Source organism: Sinocyclocheilus grahami, unplaced genomic scaffold (assembly GCF_001515645.1).
Source record: "Sinocyclocheilus grahami isolate Dianchi unplaced genomic scaffold, SAMN03320097.WGS_v1.1 scaffold106.1, whole genome shotgun sequence".
NCBI lineage: Eukaryota > Metazoa > Chordata > Actinopteri > Cypriniformes > Cyprinidae > Sinocyclocheilus > Sinocyclocheilus grahami.
This window is the reverse complement of record NW_015505285.1, coordinates 2,551,844-2,574,939: the sequence shown is the minus strand read 5'-3', so window position 1 is coordinate 2,574,939 and position 23,096 is coordinate 2,551,844. Positions and strand designations below refer to the sequence as shown.

Below are 23,096 nucleotides of genomic sequence, written 5' to 3'. Positions count from 1 at the left end.
TTTGATTTTTAAACATGCAGTACGTGCTCATGTTTATTCAACCAAACCTTTTGGAAAATCAAGTCAGTTTTGATATTGTGGTGAGCACCACAAATAAATAAATGTATGGGAAACGCATCCCACAGCACAACCACCTGAGCCCAACTTCAGTCTACTCATCACCTGAACTTTAACTGCATTTGTAGCCAGTGCCATAGCCAGACTGATAAATAGTGTTGTTACGAATGAACGAATCGTTCTTTTTGAGCGAATCTTTTTGGTGAACGAATCGTTCTCGTTCACGTAATCCGTTGACTCATATTTCTCGTTCACTGATATTCCTCGCTCTATAGCAGCGCATGCGCAGATCAGTGAACCGGGTAGCTCTGTGAACTGTTTCATCCTGTCTAAAAATGACTAAACCTCGAGCCAATAGTCTGAACGAGAGAATGAACTGGTGAATGTCTGGTACTTGTCGTTCATGAACGAGTTGAATGAACTGGTACATCTGGTTCGATTCGTGAATGAAATGACCGAACTGGTACATATCTCGTTCGTGAACTAAATGAATGAGAGTGTACCGGGTCAGTCGGCCATTAAGCATGTCAATCTCGATCAGCAATCAGCAAAAAGCGGATGCAAAGCGCAGTTATAGGTACTGTGCAAATAAACTTGTTTATATATTCATATTTAGCATACAGAACATAACTCAACGTTTAATCCCCGATTTATGAATGTGTAATGTCTTGACCAAACAATTAAAATGTTAATTATGCAAGAAAACCTTGGTCATCTGAACAACTTATTTAGACTTTATTTATTTAATGAGTAGGTTATGCACACATTTTATTAAAGCTAAATCAGTTTTTTGTAATAAGTAAATACCTGCTGGCGTATTTATGTAATATGAAGAAATGGTCACTGAACGAATCTGAACGAATCATTTTGGTGAACGAACTGAAAATGAACGAACTCTTGAAAGAATAAAAATTTCCACCACTACTGATAAACAAACACAGACCAGAAGTTAACTTTGGGCCAGGCGCGTGCACCCATTGAAACCGTCTATATAAAGCTTGAAGCATCAGAATCGGCAAGCAAGAAATTGGTACTCCGTATCGGCTGCAAAAATCCTGATCGGAGCATCCCTACTTTTTGAACATATTTTCCAAAACAAGTCCTTAAAAATCTTCGCAACACTCTGAAAACGTCAATGCCATAGGGAAAGCTAAAGCTAAAATATATTTTTTAATTTAGCTATTTATTTGATTTTCAATGATTTCTCTCATTACCTTCTGCAGTTTGCAATATAATTAATATATAATAGTTAATATAATTAACTAATATTTTTTTTATTATTTTATTGAAAACTGACATATTTTCAAAATGATGTGGCAAATCTGAAAGAACATAATGTATAGATTCTGCACATACATTTAAAAGCAAACTACTTTTTTTCAATTTATTAAATAAATATTAAAAGAACATGTTGTGGTAATGATGCATAGGTTACGGAAATGACGTTGATGATTTCGGTAATGATAATAGGCATAATAAGGATGAGGTATAGTTAAAAAAAAAATTTCATGTAGAAAATAAATTAGATAATATTGGCATAATCATGGATTTATTTCGCAGTGCTTCAAAAATACATAACATATAGGGTAAAAACACCAGGGGCCATTTTCACAAGATATTTTAAGACTAAAAGTAGCTCCTAACTCCTAATTTTTAGGACTCCTAGATTTTTGCTCTAAGAGTATTTCACAAAGCGTTTTTTTATTTAAAAATCAGCTCGTATTTAAAAATCTGTGAAAAGTTAGTGGTAGTCAAGAGGACTCCTAAGTCACGAAGACCAAATCATCCAGCAATCCACCTCTGAACATAAATGTTTTAGAAACATTTCACAATAATTTCCCTTAAATTGAATTATGTCCTTCTTTTCATGCACAAGTTGGACGAGAAGTAACACCTGTTCTTGAGCCCACTTTGGATTTCTTTTACCTTTTGTACAAAGTCTTACTATCATATCCACCATGATAATTCTAGTCTGTTAATTAAAAGGCTGCTTATATATATATATCTAACAATTATTTATAAGATGCAGACATGTTGAGGCTGACAATTAGCTGAACATGTGCTTGTTTAATTAGTGACACTTAGCCTATATTTTAAAAACTTTATTTGAATATTGCAACATTTTTTATTTTTAAATCTTTATTTGATTATGGCAACATGATACCTCATTCTACAATATTTCTATTATAAAATGACTAACAGAGACCCATCCCATATCAGCCAATCATTGTGGGTGTAGTTAATAAGCATGTTGACATCATCCATACCAACAAGGTCATCCTCACCCTTTCTCTTAGCTAAGATTTCTCCCCACTCCTTAGTAACATTTAGTCTCAGCTACACTCTTAAAAATAAAGGTGCTTCAAAAGGTTCTTCAAGCGATGCCATAGAAGAACCCTTTTTGGTTCCACAAAGAACCATTTAGTCAAAGGTTCTTTAAAGAACCATCTCTGTCTTGCGTTTTTGTAATCTGAAGAACCTTATTTCGCCACAAAGAACCTTTTGGGAAACAGAAAGGTTCTTCAGATGTTAAAGGTTCTTTATGGAACCATTTAGACAAAAAGGTTCTTCTATGGCATCGTGAAGCACCTTTATTTTTAAGAGTGTACTTTGTGAATAGGTTTTAAGAGAAAACTCTTACCTAATAACTTTTACTGCTGTTAAGGAGAACTCTTAGTGGTAAGATAAAATGTTTTGTGAATACGGCCTAATAAGAAGTTTTTATAAACCTGTTGTGAGCAAAGCAGCTTTAAGGGCACCCTGTGGTTTTCCACAAAAATAAAAGCATAATAGTTTAATGTTAGAAAATGAAGAAGACATTAATATTAGTATTGCCATTTTAGTTTTATTCTAAATTCTTCACATACATTATTACAAAGTAATATGTTTCTTGTTTTGTTTAATATTTTATGTAATAATCATATAATTATGTAATAATTATAATAATGATTTAATAGTCATTGACAGTGGGAATGTAGTCTATGATAATTTGATTTTTTTTCTTTATGGCTACTGAAAGAGTTGGATCTTGTGAAGAGTACACCCAAGTGTGAACATCTAAAGTTTTTCCAACATCGTTCAGTCCTAAAATGATGGTTCACAATATATATATTTTTTCCATAAAGATGTTCTCCTTCAAAATAACCCTAACCATTCTATGATAATTCTTTCCAAATTAGAATTTAAAATTGCTGCATTTTTTCATATTAAAATACACTGCCATTCAAAAGTTTAGGATCAGTAAATTTCCTTCTGTTCATCAAGGCGGTATTTATTTGATCAAAACTACAGTAAAAACTGTAATATTATGAAATATTATTACAATTTAAAGTGACTGTTTTCTATTTTAATATACTTTAAAACATAATTTTATTCCTGTGGTGTCAAAGCTGAATTTTCAGCATCATTACTCCAGTTTTCAGTGTCACATGATCCTTCAGAAATTATTCTAATATGATGATTTATTATCAATGTTGAGAACAGTTGTGCTGCTTAATATTTTTGGGGAAATTGTGACACTTTTTTACAGGTACAGGAAAAAAAACAATAATTATATAAATAACTATAAAGTCATTTGTATGCCATAATCAAATAAAGATTTCAAAATAAAAAATGTTGCAATATTCAAATAAAGTTTTTAAAATATAGGCTAAGTGTCACTAATTAAACAAGCACATGTTCAGCTAATTGTCAGCCTCAACATTTATGTCCTCAGTTAAAAACATTTTTTTTAAATTAATATTTAAAGGGTTAGTTCACCCAAAAAAATCTGTCTTTCATTACTCACCCTGTAATTCATGACAAAATTTTCATTTTTGGGTGAACTAACACTTTAAATGTAATTATTTGCACAGGCTTCTGTGAGGGTTAGGTATCAGGTTAAGACATAGAAAATATCATAAACCTGACATAAAACAGTGGAAGCCTATGAGTGGTCTCACTAATATAGTGAAACAAACCTGTGTATGTGAACTACCTGTAGTTTTATCTGCTTTGTGAGGACTAAATGTCTGCATAATGTAGTGTGTATTCAGGTTTCTCTCCCCTTAAATCAAATGGCTAAATAAACATACAGTGATTATTAAAAATGTAAAATGTTAAAATTTTGAATTTTTTTCTGTGAGAGTTGTGTGTGGTGGGGTTAGGGGATAAAAGAGTTTAGGGGTGGGGTTAGGGGATAAAAAATACTGTAGCTCAGTATAAAAAACATTACATCTATAGAAATTCCTCATAATGAGAGATGTACCAACATTTGTGCAAGCTTCCCAACACTGTAGACTGTTTTTGCTAATTACACTTGCTGTAAACTCCAACCCATAATGTCTCTTTCCTTCCTGGGAGTTGGTGGGTTGGTGTAAACATTTTCTCTGAAATTTGTCACCTTGCCTTGCCTTTGCTTAAGCTTTTTTGTTATTAAATAATATTTAAATTAATAACTCATTATATACATTTAAAAATAGTCTGTATGATGAAATTCTCATTACTTAAAAAGAAGTTCTCTCTACTGCAACTTGCCTTAAATTGTTGCAGTAAGTGAGAATGGTGTTGCGGAGGATGAGGTGCCTTAGCATGTTTTGCTAACAACCGAGAAGCCATGATGATTTAGCCAATTTTTTACTCGATGTATATAATCAGACATTAATGAAATACGTATATTTTCATAGAAAATTGTTAATCTAATATTTTTCTAAATGTGGAAAATTGCCCATTTCGGTGATGATAATCAACAATCAGGTACACGTTCTGACAAGAGAATTTTTTACTTTTAACTGGAACAATATGAAGAGATCTGCCTACCTGGTAGCTATTTTGAAGGTTCTGCCACATGTTTTGCTTAATTTTAGATCAAGATTTATTTGTAAAAAATGTGTGTATAAATGCCCTCAAAAAATTTTGCGGAGGATGAGAACATCAATCCTGGAGGACCTGGACACTTAATTTTTCCACTATTGTATAATTATTATTATACATGAATATTCAGTGTAATTTTTCTGTCATGTGAAAACATCTAGCAGAATATCCATCCACCTTTTTCATTTTAATCTGTTTAAATTACAACATAACATAAATTCAGACACAGCTGGACGCATTGCGGTAATGAGAATTTCAGCAGAAAATGCAGTAAAATGCAAAAATAATTAATTGCTATGTTGAAATTACTCTTTGTGCAAGGTAAAGAACAGTATGGTCTTTATGATGTTTTTTTATATTACTAAATTGCATGTTTAATATTTAAAATAATTAGTGCCATGGCGTTTCAATAGTTTCATGAGAATTACCCATAAAGTGAAGCAGCACTAAAGGTGTAATGATTTGGAAATGTTTGTTATAATGCATTAGTGTATTCTGCTCTTTGGTCAAGCCTAGTTTGTTTGCTCTCTTTCCCTCTATCTCTCTTTCTTCGTCTGTTCTGCCCTTTCTATTTCGACCTGACCTGTATAGTGTTCCTCCTCCTTTGTATGTGAAAACACCCTCCCAAATCCAATTTTCAACTTGCTCTTCCCTCACCTCTTTCACCTCTGCAGTCCGCGGACAAGTCCAGACCCTGTACCTCTCACACACGCTTGTTCCATCAAACACAGAGGCACACAAAGACGGTTGACCCGCATGTCAGCCTTCAGAGCACTTATGATGTCTCCTCACCACCCAGTCTCTCACACTGTCTCCATTTCTGCCCTTCACTCTTTCTGTTTGCATCTGCATTTTACCATTTATTGAATTCTGATTGCGAGTTTTAGGGGCACTTATCCCACAACCTGAACATGAGCTGATGTGCGTGAGAAGAATATTTCTGGCTTAAGCCAGAGTTTGAATCAGATTTTTTTTTTGAAATGGAAATGGTCAGATAAGTGAAATTAGTAAATATTTAATTTTGTACATGTGCACAGTAAAAGCTGTGAAATATTACTATTTAAAAAACATCTCTATTTTTAAATATTTTAAATTTAATTTATTCTGTGATGGCAAAGCTGCTGATTTGGAGTCCAACCTGCTTCAGGATATGAATGAGAACTAAATTATGTTCCTGCACTGCAGCAAGATAAGCTGTGCCGTCAGAAATATTTTAGTCACATCATTACAATGCCAGTTGATGACAGTTGTACGTGCGTGATAATTAAACTCAAGCAGTGCCTTCAACCATGAGAGCCTTTGCAGTTTAATGGGTGAACTCTCCCCTGTCACGGCCAAAAGGAGGTGTCATCTCCATCGGAGTCGTGTTTTTGTTTGTAATTGCCTTTGTTGTCATTTGTGATTACGCCTGTCAATGAAAGAGCTGCTCTGGGATGAATTTTTAGGCTTGACATTGACTATTATTTCGATATTGCAGACTGGGGAAGAATAGAAATTGAAAACAAATGTAGTGCATTGAACTGGGGGGAAAAACCCAAGGATGATTACTTATCAGAACACATGCTTTCAAGTTTTAGCACATTATCACTCTAGTGCAAACCAACAACTCTCCCGTTTTGCCCCACGGCGCTGGTGTCTATAGACCTCATTTTCACTCTGTAGTCAATAGCCTGTGTAGCTTTTAATGCTTGAAAGGTTAACAGCATTGTCGTCTTGGAGGTGACAGGGCCTGGGTGCAGAGCCGTGAAACACGCAGGCCCCAGGATGAGCTCTGTGTTGGGAGGGATATGTCACTGCAAAAATGTCAGGGGATAATGTGTGATCACTGGGCGTTTCAATGGAAGGTCAAGCTCCCCCACCTTCATCTTGGCTCTGTGTGGACATCCCAGGGATGCTTTACTGAGCAAATGCTGTATTACTAAAGTACACTTGTCAGGGACCGAGTCTTTCTCAACACACACCGACTGTCTCGCCATTACCCCTCAGGCCAAACTAATTTGCTGTGACAGATACATGCTTGTGAATAAACTGTACACATGTTCTTACCTCTCTGCCTCTGTTTTTGTAGATGGCAGCGATTACAGCGAAGTTCTCCCGGACTCATTTCCATCTGCCCCGGCCGAACCGTTGCCGGAATTCCAGAGCGAGCCAGAGGACGCCTTCATAGTGAAAAACAGACCTGTCACACTTTCCTGCAAGGCTGCGCCGGCCACGCAGATATACTTCAAATGCAATGGAGAATGGGTGAACCAGAACGACCATGTGACCAAGGAGAGTCTGGACCCTATCACAGGTAAAGTGTGCCATATGGACAAAAAGTAGGTGGACACCATATGTGCTTGTTGAATATGGACTTGAATGAATGAATGAATGATGCATTTGTATAGCGCTTTATTGTGTATTGCTGTACACCCAAAGTGCTTTACAATCATGTGGGGGGGGTCTCTCCTCAACCACCACCAGTGTGCAGCATCCACTTGGATGATGCGACTACAGCCACAGGACAACAGCGCCAGTCACCACACACTAGCTACAGGTGGAGAGGAGAGAGAGTCATAGAACCAATCAAGTGGATGGGGATTATTAGGAGGCCATGATTGGCAAGGGCCAGTGGCGGCAATTTGGCCAGGACACCGGGGTTACACCCCTACTCTTTACGAGAAGTGCTATGGGATTTTTAGTGAATACAGAGAGTCAGGACCTCGGTTTAACGTCTCATCCGAAGGACGGTGCTTTTTGACAGTATAGTGTCCCCATCACTATACTGGGGCGTTAAGACCCACACAGACCACAGGGTGAGCACCCCCTGCTGGCCTCACTTACACGCCTTTCAACAGCAACCTAGTTTTCCCAGGAGGTCTCCCATCCAGGTATTGACCAGGCTCAACCCTGCTTAGCTTCAGTGGGCAACCAGTCTTGGGCTGCAGGGTGATATGGCTGTGGCTTATATGACTTGTAAAACCATAGACATTAATAGGCAGTTAGAGGTAATAATTCATCTCAAACGTGTCTATTGGAGTATAGGTCTTTGCTTGGTAAAGTTTCTGTGTACTGTAGAATAGGTTACACTTCTGAGATTGATTCCTGAAAGTTGACAGTTGAGTCGATCCCATTTATTTTCTCCACTGGGGAATTGATTTTGAACGAACGTACTGTATAAACCTTTAAAGACAAACGTACTGTGTGCTACGTAATCAATGGTATATGCTTTTGCTGAAGCCATCAGCTCACATTATTTCAACTTATTTTTTAAATCGCGTTAAACAGAAACCTAAAACATGAAAGTACAAAGGAATCGCAAAGAATCACAATGAAATCAATCAAATCATGCTTAGAGAACACTTTAGCGCCCACCCACTCCCATTCAGTGTGAATGACTGAAATAGTCAAAGCCATTTATTTAGTGTAGCCTACTTTATAGTAGGGCTGGGCGATTTTTCAGATTTTATCGATTAATTTGAATTTAATGTTTTGCCACGATTTTATTTTTTAGAAATCGAGGAATCGCGATTTTGAATGGAAATAATACCAAACGTTAGAATTAGACACTTTGAGACTATGCCAGCGATAAAGGGTAAAGAGAAAAGAATGATCTGACCGCATGTCGGTGCACGTGATTAACCGCTCACGTGTGACGTGCTCATATCACTAGGAGCCATTCACACAGAATGCACTTGTGTTGACAAAGATGCGACATGGGCAGTGGAATAGGAAAAACATGCAAGAAGATGGGAGTGAACTTTTTTTAACTTGAGCGCCGTGTTTTTAGACTCTCGTTTCATGCATGAGATCTATAATTATATATCTATAATCTATAATTATAATCTATAATGTTATATCTTCAGTCATTTTGAATTTGAATTTTTTAAAAGCATTTTCCTTGTATTATTTCTGAACATATAATATGTATAAGACAAGTTTGTACAAGATGTAGGTGTAGTTTATGCATCTTTTCTGCAAAGATACTTAACAATTGATTTGATTAACATTTACATCATGTTGAAAACTTCATGTGTGCTGCACTTGGAATAGAATTTTCTTTAAATAGAGGGTTAATAAAGAACAAGTGAATTTGAATCATGTTGTAGTTAAATTTTTAAGTTGACTAGTTAAAAATCATAAGAAATCAAGAATTGGTCAAACGTTCTGAAAAAATTGAGATTACATTTTTTTGCCAAATCACCCTGCCCTAATTTATAGTATGCTTGTGTAGGAGTGAACACAGCTATGTCCAAAAGATCTTTGAGGGAACTGAATCATAAAAATAGTTAAACTCCTTTTGTCTGCTCCAGTGAATTTAAATGTAAATATGTTGACTGACAATTGCACCATTGGTATAATCAGAATAATCAAACTTATTTTTATTCAGAACTTTTATTTATGTATTATCAATTTGTATTAATTTAAACAATTTCATGAAATTTTTATGTAATGTTTATTCATTTTATTATTTTATATTATTAATATATTATTTATGTTATATATAATATAACATTATAAGGTATACCATTTATATTTATATTGTGTTGCATATTCATTATATTTATACATTTATTTTTTTATATTTTGTTATATTTGCTAAATACATCAACGAAAAATTTATTTTTTTTAAATTAAAAAGCACAAGCTACAGGTGGAGAGGAGAGAGAGTCATAGAACCAATCAAGTGGATGGGGATTATTAGGAGGCCATGATTGGCAAGGGCCAGTGGCGGCAATTTGGCCAGGACACCGGGGTTACACCCCTACTCTTTACGAGAAGTGCTATGGGATTTTTAGTGAATACAGAGAGTCAGGACCTCGGTTTAACGTCTCATCCGAAGGACGGTGCTTTTTGACAATATAGTGTCCCCATCACTATACTGGGGCGTTAAGACCCACACAGACCACAGGGTGAGCACCCCCTGCTGGCCTCACTTACACGCCTTTCAACAGCAACCTAGTTTTCCCAGGAGGTCTCCCATCCAGGTATTGACCAGGCTCAACCCTGCTTAGCTTCAGTGGGCAACCAGTCTTGGGCTGCAGGGTGATATGGCTGTGGCTTATATGACTTGTAAAACCATAGACATTAATAGGCAGTTAGAGGTAATAATTCATCTCAAACGTGTCTATTGGAGTATAGGTCTTTGCTTGGTAAAGTTTCTGTGTACTGTAGAATAGGTTACACTTCTGAGATTGATTCCTGAAAGTTGACAGTTGAGTCGATCCCATTTATTTTCTCCACTGGGGAATTGATTTTGAACGAACGTACTGTATAAACCTTTAAAGACAAACGTACTGTGTGCTACGTAATCAATGGTATATGCTTTTGCTGAAGCCATCAGCTCACATTATTTCAACTTATTTTTTAAATCGCGTTAAACAGAAACCTAAAACATGAAAGTACAAAGGAATCGCAAAGAATCACAATGAAATCAATCAAATCATGCTTAGAGAACACTTTAGCGCCCACCCACTCCCATTCAGTGTGAATGACTGAAATAGTCAAAGCCATTTATTTAGTGTAGCCTACTTTATAGTAGGGCTGGGCGATTTTTCAGATTTTATCGATTAATTTGAATTTAATGTTTTGCCACGATTTTATTTTTTAGAAATCGAGGAATCGCGATTTTGAATGGAAATAATACCAAACGTTAGAATTAGACACTTTGAGACTATGCCAGCGATAAAGGGTAAAGAGAAAAGAATGATCTGACCGCATGTCGGTGCACGTGATTAACCGCTCACGTGTGACGTGCTCATATCACTAGGAGCCATTCACACAGAATGCACTTGTGTTGACAAAGATGCGACATGGGCAGTGGAATAGGAAAAACATGCAAGAAGATGGGAGTGAACTTTTTTTAACTTGAGCGCCGTGTTTTTAGACTCTCGTTTCATGCATGAGATCTATAATTATATATCTATAATCTATAATTATAATCTATAATGTTATATCTTCAGTCATTTTGAATTTGAATTTTTTAAAAGCATTTTCCTTGTATTATTTCTGAACATATAATATGTATAAGACAAGTTTGTACAAGATGTAGGTGTAGTTTATGCATCTTTTCTGCAAAGATACTTAACAATTGATTTGATTAACATTTACATCATGTTGAAAACTTCATGCGTGCTGCACTTGGAATAGAATTTTCTTTAAATAGAGGGTTAATAAAGAACAAGTGAATTTGAATCATGTTGTAGTTAAATTTTTAAGTTGACTAGTTAAAAATCATAAGAAATCAAGAATCGGTCAAACGTTCTGAAAAAATTGAGATTACATTTTTTTGCCAAATCACCCTGCCCTAATTTATAGTATGCTTGTGTAGGAGTGAACACAGCTATGTCCAAAAGATCTTTGAGGGAACTGAATCATAAAAATAGTTAAACTCCTTTTGTCTGCTCCAGTGAATTTAAATGTAAATATGTTGACTGACAATTGCACCATTGGTATAATCAGAATAATCAAACTTATTTTTATTCAGAACTTTTATTTATGTATTATCAATTTGTATTAATTTAAACAATTTCATGAAATTTTTATGTAATGTTTATTCATTTTATTATTTTATATTATTAATATATTATTTATGTTATATATAATATAACATTATAAGGTATACCATTTATATTTATATTGTGTTGCATATTCATTATATTTATACATTTATTTTTTTATATTTTGTTATATTTGCTAAATACATCAACGAAAAATTTATTTTTTTTAAATTAAAAAGCACAGTCTGGGGCTTGCAATTTTACTACTTCTGTCAGAATGATTAAGTGACGCATACATTTAAAACTTGATTGATATATTCCTGTTTTTTTTCCTATCTTAGGTCTAGTAGTGAGAGAAGTAGATATCTCTGTCTCCCGGACGCAGGTAGAGGAGTTGTTTGGACTGGAGGATTATTGGTGCCAGTGTGTTGCCTGGAGCTCGGCAGGCACCACAAAGAGCCGGCGGGCTTACGTCCGCATCGCCTGTGAGTTTGTGTTCAGCAGCTTATGTGATCTGTCGGTGTGACATGCCTTCTTAGGCAGGCACTCTGCATTTAAAAGACAGAACCTGAAGAGAAACCTAGTATTCTGACTACAGAACACTCACTAATTTTGCTTGTGCTATTTTAATCCATAACACATGCATTTTTTTTGCTTAGAATGAAAAAAATGGAAACACTTAGATTTATTTTTTTTTGGTTGTTTTGGTTTAAAAAAAAAATCTGTGTTTATCAGACCTAAGGAAGAACTTTGAACAGGAGCCACTTGGCAGGGAAGTGCGTCTGGAGCAGGAAGTCTTGTTGCAGTGTCGTCCACCAGAGGGCATCCCGCCTGCTGAGGTGCCATATCACCTTCCTATCCTTTCTGTTATTGTTTCAACCTCCAACTGGGTTTTTCCTCAGTTTATTTCATGCAAAATAACAAACAAACAATCTTTGATTCCTTGAGGTTTCAGTGAAACCCGTGAGTGGCGGTACTTTAATATCGCAGGCTTTGATAAAACTTTCAACCACACAGGATATTTTACACAGTTTATTTTCATTTAGTTACACATTTTTTTGTATTCAGAACATGCCTGGTGCTTTTTAATTTTCTGTTCAAATGGTTTTAAGTGCAGTTTTGGTCCTGATTCACATCATTCTACTTCAAACTGAAAGGATTGATTTCTTATAATGCCACAGGTGGACTGGCTGAAGAACGAAGAGCTCATTGACCCGGTGCTGGATTCTAACTTTCTAATTACCATCGACCATGACCTAATCATCAAGCAGGCTCGACTCTCTGACACGGCTAACTACACCTGCGTGGCTCGCAATGTGGTCGCTAAGCGACGTAGCAGCACTGCCACACTCATCGTCTACGGTAACCACTTGACCAATCAGAATCCCTGCAGTGATCCGAATCATTGAATAAAACTGTCAAGGGAAATTTCCCTAGACAAAAGATTACTAGAATCACCCCTAGTGTTTATGAATATTTATTACATGGCTTTCTGAAATACTCACTCCTTATTGGTCAGTTTCACCATTTTGCAGTGTATAATGATCATTTATCACTTGACCAGTGAAAGTTTCATGTTTTTTGTATTACGTTGCACTCTTTTTATTCTTGTGTAATTTAAATAGCTCAAATATATTCATTACCATTCAAAAGTTTGGGGTCAGTTAATTTTTTTTTTATTGCAAGAAACCATTTTTATTCAGTAAGGATGCATTAAACATATCAAGATGTTTATAATGTTATAAAATATTTATTTTTCAATGATAACATGCATCCTTGGATGCTTTTCCTTCAGTCATTTTGCAATGACTGGAGCCCTTGGCCAGGAGGTTGTGTCATCAGATGGTTACCAACGATCCTGAAGTGTTTCAAACCCTTAACCATAACACTCTCCTGTTGGTGGGTCAGCAGTGGTGACCAGCCACTACTCACTCCCTCCTGGCTGCTAGCTCATCTCCTTCTTCCTGCTCCAAATCCAACAAGAGGCTCTCTCTGCTGCCTCCTCCAGTCTTCGCACTGCCTTCTTTCTCTCAATCCCCCTCAGTCCAATGTCTGTCATCAGCTTCCAGGCTAATTGGGCGAGTAAGCCCCTGCATTCCACCTCAACTGGGTACAACCATGTCTGCCAACCTTTGTCCCTGCAGTCCCGCACTAGATCTTTATTGTGTTCAGACTTCCTTTCAAATGCCTCCTCCATCTGGGAACTGAAGCCTTCTCTTCAGGTCTACCCTAAGCTTCCATGCTTGGGCAGACTGCAGGAGACATACCCTGGTCTTATTGGGTCTTGGTGGCTTTGTCCCCTCCTTGACGAATGTTATACCAGGTGGCGGCTTGCTCTTATGTTGACATTTCCTGGTTCTCTCCTGCTCTGGAATGTCAGCTAGCGCAGTCAGTACTTTGTCAGGGCGCCAGCTGTATCTGCCCTGGGCAAGTGTGGTCTTACATCCTGTCAAGGTGTGTGCCATTGTTCCCTTTTGCCCGCAGAGCTTACATGTTGGGTCGTCCCTCATCCCCCATCTGTATAGGTTCACAGGGGTTGGAAGGGTATCATAGACGGCCGTAAGCAAAAAGGAGATCCGGTATGGCTCGAGCCTCCAAAGGTCAGTCCATGTCACCTTCCTCTTGGGGAGATCCCACCTTGTCCAGGCTCCCTGGGATCCTAGCTCCACAATCTTTGCCTTCCTCCGCTCTTCCTCTAGGTCCCTTATTTCTGCCTAGACCATGGCTCTTCTCTCCACAGGGTTGGCTTTCCCCCACCTTTGGAAGCGGGTCATTCCTAGGCCTTGCCTTCCCATGCATGGTGCTCCTATGATATCTTTGAGCTTTAAGTTCCCTTCTGCTAAGGCCAGAGATGCTCCCACTTCCGTCCTGACCTGGTTTTTATTCCAGCTTCTCTGACCTTGTTGTCTCTTGAACGTCACGGCCACCCTGCACTTGGCTACTTGGAACTCCTCAACCAGGGAAGAGAGGGGTAGTTATAATTGCCCAGATCTGATGTACAGCCCGACTGATGTGAAGCTTGAAGGAATTCCCAACCACCTGAGGTGTGAATTGATCTTACGTTCCACTCCTTCCACTGCTGTAAGTGGAGCCTCATACACTGTCATCAGCAAATAAATCATCATCAAATAAATTATGTTGCACTTTCTCTCAATCCCCCTCAGTCCAATGTCTGTCATCAGCTTCCAGGCTAATTGGGCGAGTAAGCCCCTGCATTCCACCTCAACTGGGTACAACCATGTCTGCCAACCTTTGTCCCTGCAGTCCCGCACTAGATCTTTATTGTGTTCAGACTTCCTTTCAAATGCCTCCTCCATCTGGGAACTGAAGCCTTCTCTTCAGGTCTACCCTAAGCTTCCATGCTTGGGCAGACTGCAGGAGACATACCCTGGTCTTATTGGGTCTTGGTGGCTTTGTCCCCTCCTTGACGAATGTTATACCAGGTGGCGGCTTGCTCTTATGTTGACATTTCCTGGTTCTCTCCTGCTCTGGAATGTCAGCTAGCGCAGTCAGTACTTTGTCAGGGCGCCAGCTGTATCTGCCCTGGGCAAGTGTGGTCTTACATCCTGTCAAGGTGTGTGCCATTGTTCCCTTTTGCCCGCAGAGCTTACATGTTGGGTCGTCCCTCATCCCCCATCTGTATAGGTTCACAGGGGTTGGAAGGGTATCATAGACGGCCGTAAGCAAAAAGGAGATCCGGTATGGCTCGAGCCTCCAAAGGTCAGTCCATGTCACCTTCCTCTTGGGGAGATCCCACCTTGTCCAGGCTCCCTGGGATCCTAGCTCCACAATCTTTGCCTTCCTCCGCTCTTCCTCTAGGTCCCTTATTTCTGCCTAGACCATGGCTCTTCTCTCCACAGGGTTGGCTTTCCCCCACCTTTGGAAGCGGGTCATTCCTAGGCCTTGCCTTCCCATGCATGGTGCTCCTATGATATCTTTGAGCTTTAAGTTCCCTTCTGCTAAGGCCAGATATGCTGAGGCCTCCCACTTCCGTCCTGACCTGGTTTTTATTCCAGCTTCTCTGACCTTGTTGTCTCTTGAACATCACGGCCACCCTGCACTTGGCTACTTGGAACTCCTCAACCAGGGAAGAGAGGGGTAGTTGTAATTGCCCAGATCTGATGTACAGCCCGACTGATGTGAAGCTTGAAGGAATTCCCAACCACCTGAGGTGTGAATTGATCTTACGTTCCACTCCTTCCACTGCTGTAAGTGGAGCCTCATACACTGTCATCAGCAAATAAATCATCATCAAATAAATTATGTTGCACTATTAATCAAACAATCCAGAAAAAAATATATATATCATGGTTTTCGTAAAAATATTAAGCATCAACACTGTCGTGATACATTGATAGGAGTATGTATAAATAATTTCTGAAGGATCATGTGACACTGAAAACTGGATTAATAGCTTCTGAAAAATCAGCTTTGACATCGCAGGAATAAATGTATATATATAAAAAAATATATATATATATTATATAATTCTATATGTATAATAACTGTTTTTACTCTGTTTATGATCAAATAAATGCATGCTTGGTGAACTTAAAACATTAAAAACAAAAACTAAAAAAAAATTCTTACCAACCCCAAACTTTAGGAAGGTAGGTTACATAATATTTCTGCACAAAATCAATATTTTATGTTAATTTATTAATTAATTTGGTAAGTGGGAAAAATACATTAATCTGGTCATTTTTGCAAATAGAAAAAAAAAAAAACCTTCAGGATGTTTCAAGGCACTCTGCTTTAAATCAGGGTCCTGGTTGTCCTGTAGGATTATGACATGCTGACTGTACATTATCTCTCAAGTTTGATATAATATGCAGTTCTTTTGTACATTGTGTCCTGTTGTATAGCTCAAACTAGTAGTTTATTTTGCTTTGCTGCTTGTTTTTCTTTTAATAGTCCAGTGAGTGTATCTAACAGGCTCCATTCTCCTCAGAGCAAACTGCATATCAGTGTATATGTGGCTCATGTATATGTTTATCTGACTCTCCTTAGTGAGTGGGGGCTGGTCATCCTGGACAGAGTGGTCAGAGTGCAATGCTCAATGTGGGCGGGGTTGGCAGCGACGGACACGCAGTTGCACCAATCCAGCACCGCTCAATGGAGGAGCCTTCTGTGACGGCCCACCATTCCAGAGAGTCATCTGCACCACCCTCTGTCCAGGTGAAGGCTGACACCTGTCACAATCTTACATGACACTCTATATAACAAATTCACATGATCCACTAACAGATTCATGATTCACTGTGTAATTGCTCATTTTGTATTTTCCTAGTGGACGGAGGCTGGACTGAGTGGGCCAAGTGGTCAGCGTGTGGGACAGAGTGCACACACTGGAGAAGCCGTGAATGTCAGGCGCCCCCACCCCGTAACGGAGGACGTCACTGCAGTGGCAGCATGATGGAGAGCAAGAACTGCACTGAGGGACTGTGTGCCCGCTGTAAGTCACATGACCAGCATCATCAGTGAAACAATGTCAGCATTAATGAAATGTGACTCTGCCAGTCAAATAATAATTAACTGATATGAACCTGGTCCTTACCAGGATTATTGTAGTTAACTAAAAGTAAAACCATGAAAAAAAACTTTAACTGAAATAAAAAACAAACAACTAAAAGTTATTTTACATTTTAATGAACTTGCTCTCAATTGGACACGCAGTTGCACCAATCCAGCACCGCTCAATGGAGGAGCCTTCTGTGACGGCCCACCATTCCAGAGAGTCATCTGCACCACCCTCTGTCCAGGTGAAGGCTGACACCTGTCACAATCTTACATGACACTCTATATAACAAATTCACATGATCCACTAACAGATTCATGATTCACTGTGTAATTGCTCATTTTGTATTTTCCTAGTGGACGGAGGCTGGACTGAGTGGGCCAAGTGGTCAGCGTGTGGGACAGAGTGCACACACTGGAGAAGCCGTGAATGTCAGGCGCCCCCACCCCGTAACGGAGGACGTCACTGCAGTGGCAGCATGATGGAGAGCAAGAACTGCACTGAGGGACTGTGTGCCCGCTGTAAGTCACATGACCAGCATCATCAGTGAAACAATGTCAGCATTAATGAAATGTGACTCTGCCAGTCAAATAATAATTAACTGATATGAACCTGGTCCTTACCAGGATTATTGTAGTTAACTAAAAGTAAAACCATGAAATAAAAAACAAACAACTAAAAGTTATTTTACATTTTAATGAACTTGCTCTCAATTTCGTTTAGGTTAACCTGATACATACATATGTATAGATATGTATGTATGTATGTACTGTATATATAAGCATTATACATGTATATATACATAGGTGCTGTCAATCGCAAAAAGTTTTGGTTTACATAATATATGTGTGTATACTGTGTATATTTATTATGTATATATAAATACAAACTCATGCATGTATATATTCATGAAAAATATGTTATGTTTGTTAAATATATTTATATATAATATAAAATATAAGAATATAAATATATGCATGTATATACATGTAAATAAATATTTTCCAAATTTTTACTGTAAGTGTGTGTATTTATATATACGTAATCCTGAAAAAAAAATCATGGCTGATGAAAATTCAGCTTTGCTATCACAGAAATAATTTATATTTTAAAATACATTAAAATGGAGAACAGACATATAAACTTGGTCCTCGCCAAATATATTATAGTTGGCTCAAATTAAAATTAATACCATTAAACATGTTACTTGAAATAAAATACATGTAACTGAAAAATATATGTAAAAACTATTTCAGCTAGTTGCCAGGGCAGTGTTTCTAATTTTCATTTAGTAAAAAAAAAAAAAACAACCTATCATTGGTACTCACACCCTCAGAAAATGAGTTAGCACATGGCTGTGAGCACAGATGGACAAGAGGGTAAACGGTGAAGTATGGGCAGCCAAACAAAATGTACTTTAATACCAGCAAGTGAAGAAACACATCAGCCATGTGATGGTGAGCCAGATTCATCTTGACACTGTGTGCTCATCCCAGAGCTGGTTTGGGAAGAGCACAGCTGACAGCATTGAGTTATCTCAGGAGAACATCAATAGCATGCTCACACACACTCACACTCACATATGCACACACTATTCAGCCAGAACACAGTGCAGACTGGATGTTTTAGTGCGGTCTGTCTGGGCTTAAAGTTGGAGCACAACCCAGATTCAAGCATCAATAATGCAGCATCGAAACACATACACATACATATATATATCTCCTCACAAATTATTCCTCTAGTGCCTACCGTCCCTTGAGAGCTCTAAGATATTTACTTTTGCTCTGCCTGCCATAAACCTACTGTATGATTTCTGAGTTTATGCTTTGATGTTTCATTTGCTGAGTCTTGTATTTGCATTTATGGATTATTTGTTCCACTTTCATTTGCAGTCATCTCTGATCTACACTCATAACTTTGCTCATCCATCCTCATGTTCATTATTTCTTGTTTTGTCTTTGTTTGTGCCTTTTTTCTAACAGATAAAAAGGTTTCTATTGAACAAGCAACCCATCGTAAGTTTTCCTTTTAATAACAGTGTTTTTATTTGACATCCACTTTTCACCCTCTCTCTCTGCACATCTGGCTACTTATGTGATTGTGTCTGGGAAACCCAAGGAAAAGTGACTGGAAATATTAATCTATATAGATTCTATATAAGTATGATCATGAAGTACGTGTGTGTGTGTGTGTACTGTTTCATTCTGTCACTTCTGTCCATACTGTCCTGCATGATAAAGCAGAACCTCATGAAATGAAGTGAAACTTCATATGAACTGAGAATATGAAATAGAAGATAGCACCTCACAGTCCATTTTTTAATTATATACAGTCACAAGACTTGTACAGTTTAGGATTTTTTTTATGATTATTTATTTATTTATAATGACCATTTCTAATGTTTTATTAATCAGAGTAAAGTAATTAAAGCCATTTAAATTTGAAATAAATTAAACACTTATTTTACTCAAAATTCATGAAACGTTTTTGAAACCCAGAAAATTTTATTTATGTAAATTTTATTTTATTTTCTATAATTGTGTAGGATGTCACCATATTTTGAACTGACATGGGACAACTATTTCTGTTATTGGCTGAGAATCTCAAAATAATCAAATATTGGTTGATTTAATTGACTTGGCTTTTCTATATGGGTTTATATGTTTTTTTGGTTACCATTTAGATACTACTTTCAGTCATAAGAAGTTGTTGGCAAATATAGTTAAAGGGATAGTTCACCCAAAAATTTAAATTCTGTCATTATTTACTCACCCTCATGTCATTCCAAACCTGTATGAGTTTCTTTATTATGTTGAAATTAAAAGGAAATATTTTGAAGAATGCTGGTAATCAAAGAGTTTATGGTCCCCATTGGCTTCAGTAGTATTTCTTTCCCTATTATGGAAGTCAATGGGAACCAACAACTGTTTTATTCTTCAAAATTCTTCAAATGATCTTCTTTTATGTTCAACATAAGAAAGAAACTTATACAGGTTTGGAATGACATGAGGGTGAGTGAATGATGACTACATTTTCATTTTTGGGTGAACTATTCCTTTACTGTTGGACATTTTTATAAATTTCAGACTTTTATCTCAGACTCCATGTAATTACTAAAAATGTACAAACGTATTTGTGATTTTACACTGATTCATTCTACATAGCATATGCAATTTATAAACACACACACACAGGAAAATGTGCATAAGCATTCCTGGAAGATGAAGTGTAAATACGGCCGGGAAGTAAGAAAACACACAGTCCATGTATTCTCAATACTTCAATTTATTCATAGAAATACAGATCTTATATAGGCATGTCGAGGAGAGTTTTCATCCTCTTAACCAATGAAGATAGGGGGACATACCCATACAGGATGTTTTTCCCAAGAACATGTGTTTTGTATAAAATCGCCACATATACAGAAAAACATATCCATATAAGGAATAGACTTCCTGTCGAAGAATACTGAGAGGAGGGAGAGTGAGGGGGAGAAAAAGGAAAGGAGGGGTGATAAGAGAGAGGAGAAAAGGAGGGGTGAGGCATCTAAAGACAGAGAGTGTTTTCTAACAATAGGCTACATGTTTAGGATTTTAGACCCTTATTATTATCCTCAGACCACTCACAATCTGTTTACTAACCACAAAAATAGCAACCACTGTCTGCAATCACTAGTTACAATCTGATTGGCAGGTGCTACGAAACTTCTTTCTTTCTTTCTTTCTTTCTTTCTTTGATTATTGATTACTTACCTATTTATTTAATTATTTATTAAATAAACAGACCATTTTTAAATTATCTACAGGCATGAGATACTTTTACTTATTTATTTAAATAAACAGTTCATTTTTAAATGACACTTTTTGCAGTTTTGCAGCAATATGATTATTGTTATTATTGTGAATTCTTCTTTCTTTCTTTCTTTCTTTCTTTCTTTGATTATTGATTACTTACCTATTTATTTAATTATTTATTAAATAAACAGACCATTTTTAAATTATCTACAGGCATGAGATACTTTTACTTATTTATTTAAATAAACAGTTCATTTTTAAATGACACTTTTTGCAGTTTTGCAGCAATATGATTATTGTTATTATTGTGAATTTATTATTACTATTTAAATAATTTGTATTATTTATTAAATATCGTATTAATAGCAATTGCTGTCTACATTCACCAGTTACAATCTGATTGGCCAGTACCACGTAACATCCTAGAAATGAAGCAGCTGAAGGAATGCATATAGACCTCCATAAATGACACATAATAACAAATTAAACTGCGAATGGTCACTTTGTGTGTCATTCGAACTGCCATTTTGCAGTGGGCGACTCTTGGCCAGAACAAGCTGCAATGCTTACTTGGCTTTATGTAGATAGCTAAATGTCTGGATACTAACCTTCTCCTTCCAACCTATTTTCCTTTGATCACACTTTTGTGTTGCATAATGTATTCATTTACATCTGTGATATGTTTGCATATGTGAATAAGTCTGTGCCTGTATGTGTCTCAGCTCTGGGCTCCGGCGCTGGTGTAGCGGTGTACGCAGGGCTGGTGGGTGCTTTGCTGTTGTGTGTGATCCTCGTGCTGTGTGTGGGCATCCTGGTTTATCGTCGGAGCTGCCACCATCTTCACGGTGAAATCACCGATTCGTCCTCGGCCCTTACTGCTGCCTTCCACCCCGGAAACTACAAACCTCCACGACAGGGTGAGACATCCGTGTTTCCTTACCTTTTTTTTCTTTTTCATTCTCACTCCTTCTCTCACACCTACACTCCTAATATAAACTCGATGTATTTTAAGTTTTAATCCTTTCTCCTGCTGTCACCTGCCCTCTCAAAACTATTTAATCTGCTATAACTTGTTTATATGGCTCCCTTTTTAAATCCTCTCCCCTTTAATACTCTCATTTCTTAGGCAAATCCTCTCGTAACTTTGCAGCTAGCCAGAAACATTACTTTCTCTCTTTTCGCTTCTCTACTTTGTTAGATAATCCACACCTACTGCATCCGACAGCCCCTCCTGACCTCACAGCCAGTGCCGGAACCTTCCGCGGGCCGCTTTTCTCACTGCAGCAGGCCACCCTGAACTCTCAGCATAAGATCCCCATGACCACGTCTCCCCTGTTGGATCCGCTTCCTAGCCTGAAGATAAAGGTGTACAACTCCTCTACCATGTCCTCCCTCGAGCTGCCAACTGGCCCGGGCTCCACTGACGGGGAGATCATGAGCCTGAAGACAGTGGGCTCTGGACCTAAAGACTACCACGGGCATACACTGCCCAGGGAGCCCAGTCACAGTGCAAGCGCCACGCTAGGCTCCCTTGGTGGCCGTCTCACCATCCCTAATACAGGTAATAGGCTTTAAAGGAGCCGGATTTGACACTTTTCTAGTGTTATTTTGATAATGTCCACTTATGTTAGTCAAGTCCACTTATGCTGGATACATTTGTTATTCAAGTTTGGGGCACAAAAAAAAAATATATATATATTTTCTTAATAATTTCTTAAATATTTTGTTTTAGTCATTTCTTGACTACATTTAATGTATATTTAATATAATGAAATAAAAAACGAATATATATATATATATACAGGTGCATCTCAATAAATTAAAATGTCATGGAAAAGTTCATTTATTTCAGTAATTCAACTCAAATTGTGAAACTCGTGTATTAAATAAATTCAATGCACACAGACTGAAGTAGTTTAAGTCTTTGGTTCTTTTAATTGTGATGATTTTGGCTCACATTTAACAAAAACCCACAAATTCACTATCTCAACAAATTAGAATACTTCATAAGATCAATAAAAAAAAAAACATTTTTAGTGAATTGTTGGCCTTCTGGAAAGTATGTTAATTTACTGTACATGTACTCAATACTTGGTAGGTAAGTCCTTTTGCTTTAATTGCTGCCTCAATTTGGCGTGGCATGGAGGTGATCAGTTTGTGGCACTGCTGAGGTGGTATGGAAGCCCAGGTTTCTTTGACAGTGGCCTTCAGCTCATCTGCATTTTTTGGTCTCTTTTTTCTCATTTTCCTCTTGACAATAGATTCTCTATGGGGTTCAGGTCTGGTGAGTTTGATGACCAGTCAATCACACCAACACCATGGTCATTTAACCAACTTTTGGTGCTTTTGGCAGTGTGGACAGGTGCCAAATCCTGCTGGAAAATGAAATCAGCATCT

The 23,096-nt window shown here is 37.4% G+C and overlaps 1 protein-coding gene across 3 annotated transcripts in view; it reads left to right on the top strand.

Annotated features, from left to right (window-relative positions):
• Nucleotides 1-23,096, top strand: part of unc5b (unc-5 netrin receptor B) — an 85,805-nt gene that overhangs the window by 56,618 nt on the left and 6,091 nt on the right. The window contains exons 2-11 of one of the 3 annotated variants that reach the window (XM_016276840.1): nucleotides 6,977-7,201; nucleotides 11,729-11,872; nucleotides 12,123-12,226; nucleotides 12,569-12,749; nucleotides 16,398-16,508; nucleotides 17,093-17,149; nucleotides 17,262-17,426; nucleotides 18,888-18,920; nucleotides 21,422-21,616; nucleotides 21,898-22,260. In XM_016276840.1, coding sequence (XP_016132326.1) covers nucleotides 6,977-7,201; nucleotides 11,729-11,872; nucleotides 12,123-12,226; nucleotides 12,569-12,749; nucleotides 16,398-16,508; nucleotides 17,093-17,149; nucleotides 17,262-17,426; nucleotides 18,888-18,920; nucleotides 21,422-21,616; nucleotides 21,898-22,260 — 1,578 coding nt within the window. Of the gene's footprint in view, nucleotides 1-6,976; nucleotides 7,202-11,728; nucleotides 11,873-12,122; nucleotides 12,227-12,568; nucleotides 12,750-16,397; nucleotides 16,566-16,677; nucleotides 16,843-17,092; nucleotides 17,150-17,261; nucleotides 17,427-18,887; nucleotides 18,921-21,421; nucleotides 21,617-21,897; nucleotides 22,261-23,096 lie in introns of all 3 variants that reach the window. The other 2 variants (XM_016276841.1, XM_016276838.1) reach the window with 2 other exon arrangements.